Raw genomic sequence first — 15,334 nt, forward strand, 5'->3', positions numbered from 1 at the left:
GGATTATGGGACTTGCAGTACCATTGCTCAATTCCTCAGACCACTGCAACCCTCATCCAATTACCAATAAATACCAAAGTTGGCACACTGAGTCTCCATGACAAACTCTACATCCAGGTGCAGTTTGAAGGAGGATGCACCATGGACGATGGGACTTGCAATACCTGCACTCCCTTCCGAAGACCATTACAACTGCCAACGATGATGGATCAGGACCACAATTTACACGGAGAGCCTGCATAACGCACTCTACACCCTGGTGCGGTTTGGAAGAATTTGACAATGGATGATGGGACTTGCGGTCACTTCACTCACTTCCTGAGACCCTCGCCAATGACTCATCAAGACTAAACTTGGCACATGGAGCTTCAATGACCCACTCTACATCCTGGAGCAGTTTGGAGGACGACAGACCATGGATGATGGGACTTCAAGTACCTCCACTACCCAAGACTGCTGCAAAACTCATCTAATGACCAATCAAGACCAACGTTGGCACACAGAGCCCCCATGACCCACTCTACATCCTGCTGCAGTTTTGGAGAAGGGTGGACCATGGATGATGGAACTTCCAGTACCTTCACTCACATTGTGAGACCTCTGCAAACCTCATCCAATGACGGATCAAGACCAAACTTAGCACATAGACCTCTCATGACCCACGTTACGTCCTGGTGTTGTTTGGAAAACTTTGGAGATGGATGATGGGACTTGCAGTACCTTTGCTCACTTCCTGAGACCACTGAGACCCTCGCCAATGACTAATCAAGACTACACTTGGCACATGGAGCTCCAATGACCCACTCTACATCCTGGTGCAGTTTGGAGGAGGACAGGCCATGGATGATGGGACTTCAAGTACCTCCACTCCCTTCCGAAGATTGCTGCAACCCTCTTCTAATGACCAATCAAAACCACATTTGGCACACAGAGCCCCCATGATCCACTCTACATCCTGCTGCAGGTTGAAAGGGGATGGACTTTGGATGATGGGACTTGCACTACCTTCACTCACTTACTGACACCACTGCCACCCTCATCTAATGACTGATAAAGACCAAACTTGGCACACAGAGCCCCCATGACCCACTCTATATCCTGCTGCTGTTTGTAGGAGGATGGGCCATGGATGATGGGACTTCAAGTACCTTCACTCACTTCCTGAAAATAATGCAGCTGTTATACAAAGACCAATAAAGACCAAACTTGGCATACAGAACCAACATTACCCACTTTCTCTAATAACCCGGGCAACGCCGGGTCCCCAAGCTAGTATATAATAAAAGTCAAAACTTGTATGCGGAGGGCAAAAGTGTGGCGGTGTATGTGCTCGCTTTCTGATTGGCTGCCACTGTGGTCTCTGATTGGCCAGCCTGAAAGTTCAAAGATTCCGATTGGCTGGGCAGCTGTGCTATTTGCATATGGTCTCTGATTGGCCAGCTTCAAGAGGAGCCCCTGGTGGAGAAAAGAGTTCATGACAGAAACGGAGTCATGAGAAGGAAATTTGCATATGGTCTCTGATTGGCCAGCCTCAATTCCAAGATTCCGAGATGACAAAGAGAGGAAAGGAAAAGGCCAGAGGGAGCTGAGTCAGAAAATTACCAATACAGACCACACTTGGCACACAGAGCCTGCAAGACCGACTCGATATCCTACTGCAACCATGGATGATGGGACTTGCAGTACCATCACTCACATTCTGAGACCACTGTTAACCTCATCCAATGACTGATCAGGACCAAACTTGCCACATAGACCTCTCATGACCCACCTTATGTCCTGGTGTGGTTTGGACGAAGATGGACCATGGATTATGGGACTTGCAGTACCTTTGCTCAATTTCTGAGACCACTGCAACCCTCATCCAATTACCGATAAAGACCAAACTTGGCACACTGAGTCTCCATGATGCACTTTACATCCTGGTGCAGTTTGGAGGAGGATGCACCATGGATGATGGGACTTGCAATACCTGCACTCCCTTCCTAAGACCATTACAACTGCCAACAATGATGGATCAGGACCACGATTTACACAGAAAGCCCGCATGACCAACTCTACATCCTGGTGTGGATTGGAAGAATTTGACATTGGATGATGGGACTTGCAGTCACTTCACTCACTTCCTGAGACCACTGAGACCCTCGCCAATGACTGATCAAGACCAAATTTGGCACACAGTCCCCATTACCCACTCTACATCCTGGTGCACTTTCGAGGAGGACAGACCATGGATGATGGGACTTCAAGTACCTCCACTCCCTTCCCAAGACTGCTGCAACCCTTACTAATGTCCGATCATCCTGGTGCTGTTTGGAGGAGTACGGACAATGGATGATGGGACTTGCAGTACCTTCACTCACTTCCTGAAACCACAGTGTCATTCATCCAAATACCAATAAAGACCAAACTTGGCACAGAGAGCCCCCATGGCCAACTCAACATTCTGGTGATGTTTGAGGGAGACTATGGATGATGGGACTTGCAGTACCTTAACTCACTTTCTGACACTGCTGTGACCCTCATCCAATGACTGATCAAGACCAAACTTAGCACACAGAGCCCCCATGACCCTCTCTCCATCCTGGTGCACTTTCGAGGAGGACAGACCATGGATGATGGGACTTCAAGTACCTCCACTCCCTCCACTCCCTTCCCAAGACTGCTGCAACCCTTACTAAGGTCCGATCAAGACCAAACTTGGCACACAGAGCCACCTTGACCCACTCTACATCCCGATGCTGTTTGGAGGAGAACGGACAATGGATGATGGGACTTCAAGTTCCTTCACTCACTTCCTGAAAACAATGCAGCCATTATCCAATGACCAATAAAGACCAAATTTGGCATACAGAACCGCCATTACCCACTTTCTCTAATAACCCGGGCAGCGCCGGGTTCCCAAGCTAGTATATAATAAAGAAGAGTGTTTGTATGGGAAGGACAGAGGAATTGTGGAGGGCGGAAGCGTATGTGCCAGCGTTCTGATTGGCTGCCACTGTGGTGCTATTTGCATATGGTCTCTGATTGGGCAGCTTCAATAGGAGCCCCTGGTGGAGAAGAGGGTTCATGGCAGAAACGGGGCATGACAGAAGGAAATTTGCATATGGTCTCTGATTGGCCAGCCTCATTTCCAACATTCCGAGATGACAAAGAGAGGAAAGGAAAGGCCAAAGGGGGCTGGGTCAGAACACTCCCAATACAGACCGAAATAGGCACACAGAGCCCCCATCACCCACTCAACATCCTACTGCAGTTTGGAGGACTATGAACCATGGATGATGGGACTTGCAGTACGACCACTCACATTCTGAGACCGCTGTTAACCTTATCCAATGACTGATCAGGACCAAACTTCGCACAGAGACCTCTCATGACCCACTTTACATCCTGGTGTGGTTTGGCCGGGGATGGACCGTGGATTATGGGACTTGCAGTAAATAGTAAATAATAAATACTAAATAATAAATAATAAAATACATTATTGAAAAAAAGAAGCTGGTCTTTTACATTCAGAATGTGAAACAGGGACAATTTTCATAATACTGGTCATTTTGGAAGCTTATAGTAATGGTTCCTATTTCATTCAGAACTGGTCAGGGATTACTTTCTATCATCTCCTTGAAAGGCCAAGTTTTTAATCACACTATGCTCTTATATTGCTATATTTTATTTTAATTGCCATGGCACTATCCCGTGGAATTTTGGGGTTTGTAGTTTAGCGAGTTTTAAAATCCCTCTGGCTAAGGATTTTAAATCTCAGGTTTTCATCGATGTTGCCATGGCAGTTGAATTGGCTTTCAATTCCAATCACTAATCTGGAACTGTTCTGCCCCTGCATTAGCTATTTATTTGGAAGATGTCTGTGGTGCAGGGAACAGCCGCTCTGAGTCCTGGGGGTAAAAATGCTGTAAATTAATAAATAAATAAACAGATCAAATTCTACATATTTGAAGTAAAAACAAGAATTTATAAAGTAACAGATCTCAAATTTCCTCTCTTCTTGAGTTTACTGCCAATCTTTTTGAGAGGAGTTAAAGTTCTTGAAGCATATCCACAGTTCTGATTGGATGTTACTTTAATATGACTTCAACTGGATCTCAATCTGTTATATCTCTGACGTGGCTTTACGTTGTGTCTTTACTTTTATATAGCTTTGATGTAACTTGTATGGCTTAAACGTGACTAGATGTAACTTGCATAGCTTTCACATGACGTTCTATTTTTTGGATCTTCCAACCTTCCTTACGTTATACAGTTGAATCTCGCTTATCCAACCTCTGCTCATCTAACATTCTGTATTATCCAACGCAGTCTGCCTTCCGCCCAGATCCACAGCTGTTTCAATAGATTGCTATGTTTTCATAGAATCAATTCAAAGAGTTGGAAGAGACCTCATGGGCCATCCAGTCCAACCCCCTACCAAGAAGCAGGAATATTGCATTCAAATCACCCCTGACAGATGGCCATCCAGCCATCTGGTGCTAAATTCGTAAATACAGTAATTACTAAATAATGTTACCATGTATTGAACTGCTTTTTCTGTTGATTTGTTGTAAAACATGTTGTATTGGTGCTTAATTTGTAAAATCATAACGTAATTTGACGTTTAGTAGGCTTTTCCTTAATCCCTCATTATATAACATTTTCGCTTATCCAGTGTTCTGCCGGCCCATTCATGTTGGATAAGCGAGACTCTAGTGTACCTTTCAATTACCACACTGGCTGACTCTTCAAGGAACTAGGAGGGTCTTGGCTGAGGCTTCCCTGCTGAGAGGAGGCTTAAATGGACAGGGCAAGGGGAGTTTCAAATACAAGGAGGAAGAGGCTATCTAGACCAACCCCACAAACTATTAATAAAATACTAATCCCCATTAACTAAATAGGGGCTTAACAGGAGTAACCAGTGAGAAATCTTGTGGAGGCACAACAGGAACATTACAATTAAGAAGAATAAATATAACCACATCCCTAAGTCATTCATGGCCATAAACAAGATACCCATGTTCCATGAACAGCTTACAATCTATATTTCAAGAAATGTAAGGAAGGGACATGGATAACAAGACTGATATATACACAAAATTAATTATAGATCCTTAGACTTTTGACTAGTGGGAATCAATGGAATAAGGATTTAAGGCATAAGCTATCATGTAGTCATTTAAGCTCCTGCCATATTCTATATTTAGATCTTCTCAGGCACCAGTATGATTTCAGGATCAGCTCCAGTGAGATCTAATGATGTCAGAAGAATTAATTTTCAAGAAAGTGCCCTTAGAAGTGCAGCATAGCGTCCTTACAACTGCAACATAAAATCTGCTGAGATAACAAAGAGGCACCTGCCTGTATGGGTAATAAATGCCTTATCTAGGGACTTTTTGCATTGACTCTGAATCCACCTGTTCCCAGAATATTTTCTATGATGTAGATACGTGTTAAGGATATGTGGTGGTTAATTACTAACCCAATGGTTAACAACAAATCCTATGGTTAGATTAGATTGGTAACTTCTAATTAGCTCTTTAGCAATCAGATTCCTTAACAGGGATCGGCATATATTTCTGTACAGATATCATAGACAGAGTTTCATAGTAGTATACAGTGATACCTTGACTTAAGAGTTTAATTCATTCTGCAATTGAGCTCTTAACTCAAAATACTTTTATCTCAAATCAAATTTACCACTGAAATGCATTAAAATGCTATTGACTTGTTCCGGCTGCCTGCCCCCCATCACAATTTTTGTTACATGTTTTAAAATAAGAAAGTGTACTTTATGAATATCTAATAATGTATAAATGCACATTCACATGGAACATTAGAAAAGAAAGATCAACTTTAAAATGGTAGAAACACAAAGCTGTGGCAAGGAAGCACATTTGAGGCAATAAAATTTGAGATGGCTAGTGTAACAGCAAGGCAAAACCTGCATATTTACACAGAACAATAAAAAGAAAGATCAACTTTAAAATGGTAGAAGTACAAAGTTGTGGCAAGGAAGACGGACACAAAAAAAATCAGAGTCCTCTACTCCATGTAGAAACTATCGTATATTGAATCAATGACCTTAAAACAATGGAAACAATGGAAACAAAAAAAGAAAAGCGGCCATCCTGGCTTGGATATCCTGACTGTTGTAACAACAATTAAAAAGTAGCATTTCCAAGTTCTAAAATAGACACATTTAATTTGTTTCTCTGGATAATAGTGAATCACATGCTAGTTTCAAAGAGAAATCCTGGGACATTTTTATTTGTTTATTTATTTATTTGCCATATTTATATCCCCCCTCTCACCCTGAAGAGGACTCAGAGAGGCACACATAAAAGCCAAATTTGATGCCATAAAACACAAATTCAGCAAATAAAACATATACATTAAAACATCTGCTAAAAACATTTCAACATTAAAATTATTAAAATCACATAATCCAATATTGTAGTCCAGACTGTTCCAGTTATCATTCTACCATTCCATATTTACATATTGCACTGATAGATTATCCAAAAGCTTGGTCCCACACTCATGTTTTCAGTGTCCTCCAATAACACTTTCTGAGAGGAACCCTCTAGGAAGGATCAAAGTCACTGTAAAACAGTGCCTTCGAGCCCCATTTCCACAAGGCATCTTAGAAGGATACCATGGTCTACGGTACCAAAGACCACCAAGAGGTCCAAGAGAACCAACAGGGACACATTTCCCCTGTCAAGTTCCCTTCATAGATATCCACTAAGGAGAACAAGGCTGTTTCAGTTCCATGACCTGGTCTGAAGCCAGACTATGACGGATCCATATAATCAGTTTCTTCCAAGAACACCTGGAAGAACACATTTTTGGCATTTTCTCAAATACAATCCATCCTGAGTGTTTCAATGATTTGGAAAAAGGAATGACTATTCACAATGCAACAAAAACATTTAAAAGAAAGGCTTCCAAGTAATCTCAGAGGTCAGGGTTGCAAAGACACTAGTATGGAACACAAGCAAACATTTCTCCAGCCATCCTATATTCAGAAGTGATGCCTGTTTACCCAAGAGCATTAGTCTGCATTTAAAATAGTGTAAACCAAATAGCATTGATGAAAAGACGTGTTGGATGTCTGCTGGAGAGATGGTATGCAATGAAAGAAAAGACACTCACACAACACAAAGCTAAATTATAAGTATTGTAAGTGTGAAAGCCCCCTCCCCCCCTCATCCCATCATGAAAATGCCATCCTCAATTTAATTTCCATTGCTGCCCCATCCAAATGTAACTTCTTTACTATCAAACTGAATTAAAATACTTGAGGAAAAGATAAAGAACTTTTGGGGCACAGTATGAGCAGCATGGGGAGCCAGTGCTATTCCATATGTTCTTGAACCATAACTCCTTCCATCTCTGAATACTGGCTAAGCTTTTTGTGAATGATGGATTTTTGTTGCCTTCCTCTGGACACCTTCCAGCTCATCAATATCTCTTTTGAACTCTGGTGCCCAGAACTGGTCACAGTATTCCAAGAACCAAAGCAGAATAGAGAGGCACCATGACTTCCCTCGATCTAGACACTATACTCTTTTTGATGCAGACCAAAATCCCATTGGCATTTTTAGCTGTTTCATCACACTGTTGTCTCATGTTCAACTTGTTGTCCATGAAGACTCCAAGATCTTTCTTACATGTACTGTCGTTGAGCCAGGCATCACCCGTTCTGTATCTTTGCATTTCATTTTTTCTGCCTAAGTGTAGTATTTTACATTTGTCCTTGTTGAAATTCACATTGTTAGTTTTGGCCCAGCTCTCTAATTACTGTCATTTGGAATTCTGATCCTGTCCTCTGGAGCATAGCTATCCCTCCTAATTTTGTGTCATCTGCAAACTTTATAAGCACATCCTCTCAACCTTTATCTAAGTCATTAATAAAGATGTTGAACAGTGCTGGACCCAGGACCAAACACTGCAGCACTCCACTAGTCACTTCTTTCAAGGATGAAGAGGAACCATTGATGAGCAGGTTTAATTGCTTAACCAATTACAGATCCATCTAAAAGTAGCATCACCTAGCCCACATTAGACTGTTTTGGTTGTAAGAAAGTTATTGGGGACTTTGTTGAAGGCCTTACTGAAATCAAGATATGCTACATCCACAGCATACCCTGCATCTATCAAGCTTGTAACTTGAAAAAGTTGATAAGTCTGGCATGACTTGTTTTTGAGAAATCCATAGTGACTTTTAGTAATCACAGCATTTCTTTTAAGTGATTGCAGACTCCCTCCTTAATGATCTGCTCCAGAATCTTTCCTGACTGAACAGTAATTGTTTGGGACCTCTTTTTTCCACATCTTGAAGGACAGCATTTGCTCTCTTCCAGTCTGCTGGGACTTCTCCTGTTCTCCAAGAATTCTCAAAGGTAATCACCAGTGGTTCTGGAATGACTTCTGCTAGTTCTTTCAATACTCTTGGATGTAGTTCATCTCGCCCTGGAGACTTCAATTCACTTAGGGCCCTTCCACACAGCCCTATATCTCAGAATATCAAATCACAAAATCCCACAATATCTGCTTTGAACCGGGTTATCTGAGTCCACACTCAGATAATGTGGGATTTTATGGCTTGATAACCCATGTGTTGTTGAAGACTTTCATGGCCAGAAGCACTGGGTTGCTGTGAGTTTTCCAGGCTGTATGACCATGCTCCAGAAGAATTATATCCTGATGTTTTGCCCACATCTATGGCAGGCATCCTCAAAGGTTGTGAGTTTTCCAGGCCATACAGCCTGGAAAACGCACAGCAACCCATACAGAACCCATCTTGTTTTTCACTTGGGGACTGCATGTATACCAATTGAGTCAATGCATGCTTGACCTATTTTTATATCCTGTACACATTTTGTCAATTAAAAAAACCCAAATCTTTATTTTATAAATGGGATACAATTTTACTAAACCACTGTACTGTATATAACAGGACTTCAGCATCCATGGATTTTGGTATCTACGGGGGTCCTGGAACTGCACCCCAATGGATATTGCAGACCCACTGTATGCCCTCCCCCCCCCGCCCCTTTCTTCTTCTTCTCTTCCTCTCTTTGTGTTTGTTTTTTTTTAATCCAATAAAATTGGGAATAAACCAGTTTATATGAAATACCCTCCAATTGCCCCGGATGCAATTCCTCCTTTATCATCTAATTTTTGAACTTCATTTTCTCTCCTTTCCTTCCACTCCTCACCTATGCCACTTTATTTCAATTGCTTCAGATTGAATTCAAAGTACATTTGCGTTCAGTTAAGTTTACAGAGGAAGAGGAGAAAAGGGGGAGAAAAGTTGCCTTTCTCATTAGGCTCATACAATAACAAATGACAACAGCCTCTCCTCGTCCTGTGAGTTCTTCCTCATTAACAACTTTGGTAATTGTAGATAGATGAATAATCCATCATGTGCATCATGTGTGGGTAAATGGATGACATAAACAACTGAAGAAATAACAAAAGAATAAAAAGGCCCTGGCACAATTTCTAACAATAAATAACTCATTTACATGAACAAGATTCATTTGAAAATGAAACCAAAACCAATGCCCCCTTTAAAGGGAGAAAGAAGAAAGAGTAAGAAAATAAGTTTTGCTGTCCAGCTCTGTAAAGTACTATTACTTTGGTTCACTGTTAAATCACTTATACACCAGCCTGAAAAACTGCTTTCTACATGACTGTTTGTAAAACACTTTAGGGGGGAAAATGTTACATAATCTGAAAATTGTGAGTAAGAGCAGAGACCTATGAAACGATGATCTCCTAGGATTCACTATGTCACCCTGACGCTTGTTCCGCTCCAAGAAGACCGCCTTCTCTCTTTGTTCAATGTATTTATATCCCATCAAGGCAGCTAACAAGACAAGATAATAAACTCGTGTGTGTGCTTAAAAGCTTTTACAATGTGACAATAAACACTAGCTGATTATTACAGAATACAACGCTGAAGCATTTTAAAAAACCTACATTAAAATCTACATCCACTAAGGGAACAAAATGCATAGCCTAACTACCTTCCAAAAAAGGAAGGTTTTTATCAACTTGCAGAAGGACATTGGAGCAAAGGCGAGATGAGTTCAGCCAGAAACTTTTCATGGGCAAGAACTGCAGTAACACGTCTATACTTCAACGCGCTAACCAAGGAAAGATCCAGCAATGCTGTGGAAGAAGCACTTGCACTACAGATAGGTAGGGAAGAAACTCTGTCATTGGTTAAATGTTTTCTTAAAAAATCCTAGAAGATCAGTGGCCTAGAAAAAGGGGGCCATGGGGTTCCTATCAGGCCATGGGAAACTGGGCTAGTAGAAAGTGTAGTCCAGAAGAGCAACAGGAAAAGAAAGACAGGGTAGAAGCTGAGCTTGCACTGCTGAGTATACTGAGGTGATGAAACTTAAATTTCTTCTTTCCATCTGATGTGGCCAGTCAGAAATACTGGCTGCAGACCTCTGAACTTATCACATTCTCAGGCTCGCAGCTTAGGAAACCAAGATAATATATAACAGTGAGAGTGTTATGTAGCAGCTTGTTGACAGGTTGCTGGGGGAATGTTTTACTTAATTTGTGTGAACCGCCTTGCGGAGGCTTCTCCTCAAAGGCGGGAGAGAAGTATTTAAGAGAAAGAAAGCGAGAAAATATTAACCATATGTAAAATATTAACTGTATGGAAAAGCCTTTCAAAAGAGTTGTAAAGTACTAAAGGTACTTAAGCTTCTTTAAAGTTAATTATTCACTGTTAGCATACTTGGAAGAAGGAAAAAAAACACGTATCAACATCTAGATTCTGCCCTTTGCAGAAATAGAACTATAAATGGTCTAGATCACTGGATTCTGTCTTTTTCCCTCCCTTAGCCAGCCTATATACAAATAAGTGCCAACTGCAGAAACCTTCTTGAAGAAAGTGTATTCCCACGGCATCTCTTATCCTAAGTGGAAGTATGGTGTTCCAGCTCTATCTTATTTGGAACTTGGTTCTTCTGGCTGTAGCACAGGATGTGACCCAACAGGCAGCTGAATTTTTGTTGCAATTTAACTTCAACGCAGAAAACCGATCTTATGAAAGTTCACTCGCATCATGGGATTATAATACCAACATCACAGAAGAGAATGCCAAGAAGATGGTGGGTACTGCTGACAAGTTATTTCTACTGACTTAGAACATAAGATAGAAGTCAGAAACAAGAGCTTAGGAAGAGCTTGAAATAGTGGGTAATAAAATGGAAAATTAAGCATCATTAGGGGTTCAAACCAGATGCCAGCCTCCTACAATTTGGTACTTTTCAGAGGTGTCAAATTAAAACACCTGTATTTCCCAATTAGCACAAGTGGTAGAAATGATGAAAGTTGTAATCTCAGTTATTTGGAGGGTGGCAATTTTGGGGAGACTGTGTTATGTGCTGGTCCAGAATTCACTGATATGGAGTCAACTGGGTGGTTTACATGAACAGAGACTGGAACTAAATTATAATTATGTTTATTATGTTTCCTGCTTTTCCTCTCCACAAAGGAGAATGAGAGGCAGACATCAAAATTTGTTATTTTCCTGAAACAGCCTGAATAAGTTTGAAGGTGACATTTTCTACTCTGATCCCCACTTTATGTATCCATTTGTCTCCTCTCTGACAGTATTGCCCATTTTGTCCTTTAATTATGATTTATTTTAAATCTAATTAATGTACTTGCTGCCTTTTAAAAAGAAAGGCAATGCACTAAAGCAGATAGGATAGAATCTTATGATTTTCTGGAACAGCACCATTTGTAGATTACCCTGTTGTGCTAGAAATGCTTTGTACCCAACTGCCACCTACAAAAAAAACCAAAACAAAAACCCTTCAGCTACAGAGGTTTGCTATAGGTTCCTGACTCTCAATTACTAATGTCTACTGACCCAATACAACTATCATATTGTTTACCATAGCAGCAGCCATTGATTTTCTGCACTGCACCATGAGAAATTATTGATGTCACTTTAGCAGTTATGGTTCAGTTCTATAGAAACAAGTTAAATGTTTTCCTAAGACCTCTCTGCTAGAATGCTCCACTGGACTCCTTGGAATTTTAGGACCAGAACTCCCCTAAATTCCAGGATCTATAGAATGGAAGTTCAAGAGGCATTACACTTCTATAATTGTTCAAGATTACTACAACTGTTAAATTCACTAGAAGAAGAAAAAAGTGCTTAAGCCTGTAGTTCTAGGATGATGCTGGATGAAGCTTTCACCTTGGATGGGTAAACACTGGATTCTCTCCCTCCTGGCACTTTTTAGCCAGTAAGGAAACCGTTCCCCCATTGGGAGACAAAATTGAGTTAGTGATAAGCAGTGAGGTGGATGAGCTAGATCTGCAATCTTTTCAGCCTAACAGGTGCCCTAAGTGCAAAGAGAGAACTGGATAAGGTTTACTGAGATCACCCCTTTGTGTTTCATCAAGCAGAAACAACAAGGCAAAGCACTTTCACTCTGCTATTCTAGGGCCCCCAACAAGGCTTTGGGCAAAGCTGGGCCTCAAATGCCTGCCTCATCTTCTAACTCTCTACCTCTTTAAGACATCATTCTAAGGGAGTTATAAATTGTTTAGTAATTAGTCCCAGCACAGCTTTCAATTAATTACAAGATGCATGGAAAACTATAGCAGAGCCAATTTGACATTTTGAGTCCTGCTGGCAGTTCTCCTGTTGGCAGGGTGAGAAACCAACTCCAGGTTTTTGTCTAAACTGTGCAGAATATAACCCCCCCCCCCCCCCCGCAAAAAAAGTCCACCTAGGAAACTTATTTAAAGTTCAAGTTAAAATGGATTTTCCACTTTACTTTACTGATATGGAAACCATCACTTTAAGCAACCAGGGCTATGTATGTATACAGCCATCCCTTGCTTTTTCATAGTTCATTTTTCACTGATATGCTATTTCAACCCCTTTAAATTATAACCAGAACCATTAATTTGATGCGTGGTCTGCTCTTTCAATCATATATTCAATTAACAGTTTTCATCAATGTAATATTGTCTCTCCCAAGTGGACTTCAGGTCTGCTGTACTTTAGGCATCTGCTTTCCTAAAGCACATTGATTCTGTTGCAAAACAAGCTAACTAAAGTCTGAATAATTATTAACACCAACTTTCTTAGTAACATGATAGCGCTTAAATGCCACAACCAAAATATAATATAAGCGTTCATCTTTCCCCAGTTTCTCTCTGTATTTTTGAAGGAAATTGTATTTGTTTACTTACATTTTGACTGGGTTCATGTTGAAGATCTTTATGGGTGGCCTTCAGCATGGACTAAGCTTTGGATTTTCCAATTTTATTTCCATTTTAGAATAACTGAATGGCTCTGACATTTCCTGTTAGTTACACGGATCATGTCATTTCCTTGTTGAATCAAATTTACTGGCTATTGATTTTTCTCCAGGCATAATTCAAAGTGCTGGTTTGACCTATAAAGTCCTATAAGGCATAGGCCCATTCAAATGCTGAATTTCCTAGATGGACTTACCCAAGTTTTAAGAACCACAAGGGAAGGCTTTATCTGCCCCACCGCAGTCATAGGTCCATCAAATATGGATATGGAGACAGCCTTTTTGGTGGCTGCTCCCAACTCACAGGAAAGTAGACTTTTCTGCTGTCGTTTTTCCAACAACCAAAGATTGTTTTATTCAAAAGAAGCTTTTGTTTATTAGCTGATGATTGGTTAAATGTGTTGTATTTTTGCTCCTTAATGTTCTGCTTTCTGTGTTTTTTCCATATTTTATATTTAATAATATTTTAATGTGGTATATAGCTTGATTACGTTTTAACTTTTTATCATCAGTTTTATGCCTTGTTTTGTTTTAGTTTTGTTGCAAGCCACTTTAAATTCCATGTTAGAAGAAAGGCATAGCATAAATAGAATAAATTAATACTTTGTCCAAGGAGTTCTTCCAGGTTTATCTAAGGAATTGTGGGTTTTTGAACTATAGATCCTTGGATTTTGTTCAGGTTTTGCCAGATGTGTTCACCTCTATACTTATTCCATTTTTTTTTTGTAGCACTGCTTATTGTAGCAATTTCCTGGATGTGTGTTAAGGCTCTTCCAAAGATTTATTTAAATCAGCCTATGGTTTGATGGACACATTTTCTCCTCTGTGAAATATAGATATGAAGAGGGAGAGAATTACAGTGCAAAGTGCCATTTCATGCAATAGCACACTATAAGAGTATAGCCCCATAAAAATGAAAGAAAAAGATGGTTTTAGAAAAAGGAAGCAAAGGAGCTGGAATTAAAATGAAGCCCACTAAAAGGTCATAGTAACATGTTTTAGTGGAAAATTGTCAGAAAATACTTTTAATTAGTGAGACCCAGTGTGGTGTAATCGTTTCGGTACTGGATGAAATACTTCATTGCATAAACTTGATGTTCCACTACAGTTGTATTACTGTCTATAGTGGAAACATGCCATGTTTTCATTACGCTATATAACACAATTTTTGTTCTTGGAATATAAATGTCATTGGTATAATGACCCCAGAAACAATCTCCTGGGAGCCCTTTTAGAAGAAAGGGCAGCATAGCAACAGTCAGCAGTTATCTGTGACCTGTTAGCGGATTATTCCAAAAATATAACATTAAAGGTTGCCATATTTGCAATCGTAGCCCAAAAAATCTAAATTTGTAAATTCCAGAGCAAAGTCTAGAAATGGAAATGGAAACTGTTTGGAAGACTACAAATCAGATATTGTTATTCATTCATTCATTCATTCATTCATTGGTTCTATCATAAAAACATGGAAAAAGTTTATTAAACTTCAAAAACTTTGGTTCTGTGGGATATCCTGCAGCTATTTTGGTTCTGTGGGATATCCTGCAGGGATATCCTGCAACTATTTTGCTATCGTTTTTCAATGAATATCTCATAGAGTCTCAACCAATTCAACACAGTCTGTATTATATTCCAGAAAACAAAGTTTCTAGAGTGTATATCTACTTTCAAAGTAAGTACCACACAATTAAACAGGAAATAACACTTTCAAATCAGGAACAGGTTTTTTTTTCAAATTTTGTTACATAGTGTTATCTTTGATAGTGAAACATACCATGCTGAGCATCCTTGATATTGCATCTCTCTTCATTAGCACTGATTTGCTAATTTATGTCCCACAATTGTAATTTTGCACACCCTTGTAACTCTGCCTTCCTGTACAACTGCTGTTCCTGTGTTTTTATTTCAGTGCAATTGCATGATTCCAGCATTTAAAAACAAAAAGGCCAGCTTCTTTTTGAAAGACATTTAGCATAATGCCAAGTTTTAACTTTGTTTGTGTTTTGAAATACATTATAATACATTATAAC

The 15,334-nt window shown here is 40.0% G+C and overlaps 1 protein-coding gene across 1 annotated transcript in view; it reads left to right on the plus strand.

The window, feature by feature from the left end:
• Positions 1 to 9,869: 9,869 nt before the first annotated feature.
• The window catches only part of ACE2 (angiotensin converting enzyme 2), a 40,858-nt gene continuing 35,393 nt past the window's right edge, over positions 9,870 to 15,334 (plus strand). The window contains exons 1-2 of the mRNA XM_060770011.2: positions 9,870 to 10,200; positions 10,861 to 11,129. Coding sequence (XP_060625994.2) covers positions 10,947 to 11,129 — 183 coding nt within the window. The 5' untranslated portion in view covers positions 9,870 to 10,200; positions 10,861 to 10,946. The remainder of the gene's footprint in view (positions 10,201 to 10,860; positions 11,130 to 15,334) is intronic.

This window comes from Anolis sagrei, chromosome 3 (assembly GCF_037176765.1).
Source record: "Anolis sagrei isolate rAnoSag1 chromosome 3, rAnoSag1.mat, whole genome shotgun sequence".
NCBI classification, from domain to species: Eukaryota; Metazoa; Chordata; class Lepidosauria; order Squamata; family Dactyloidae; genus Anolis; species Anolis sagrei.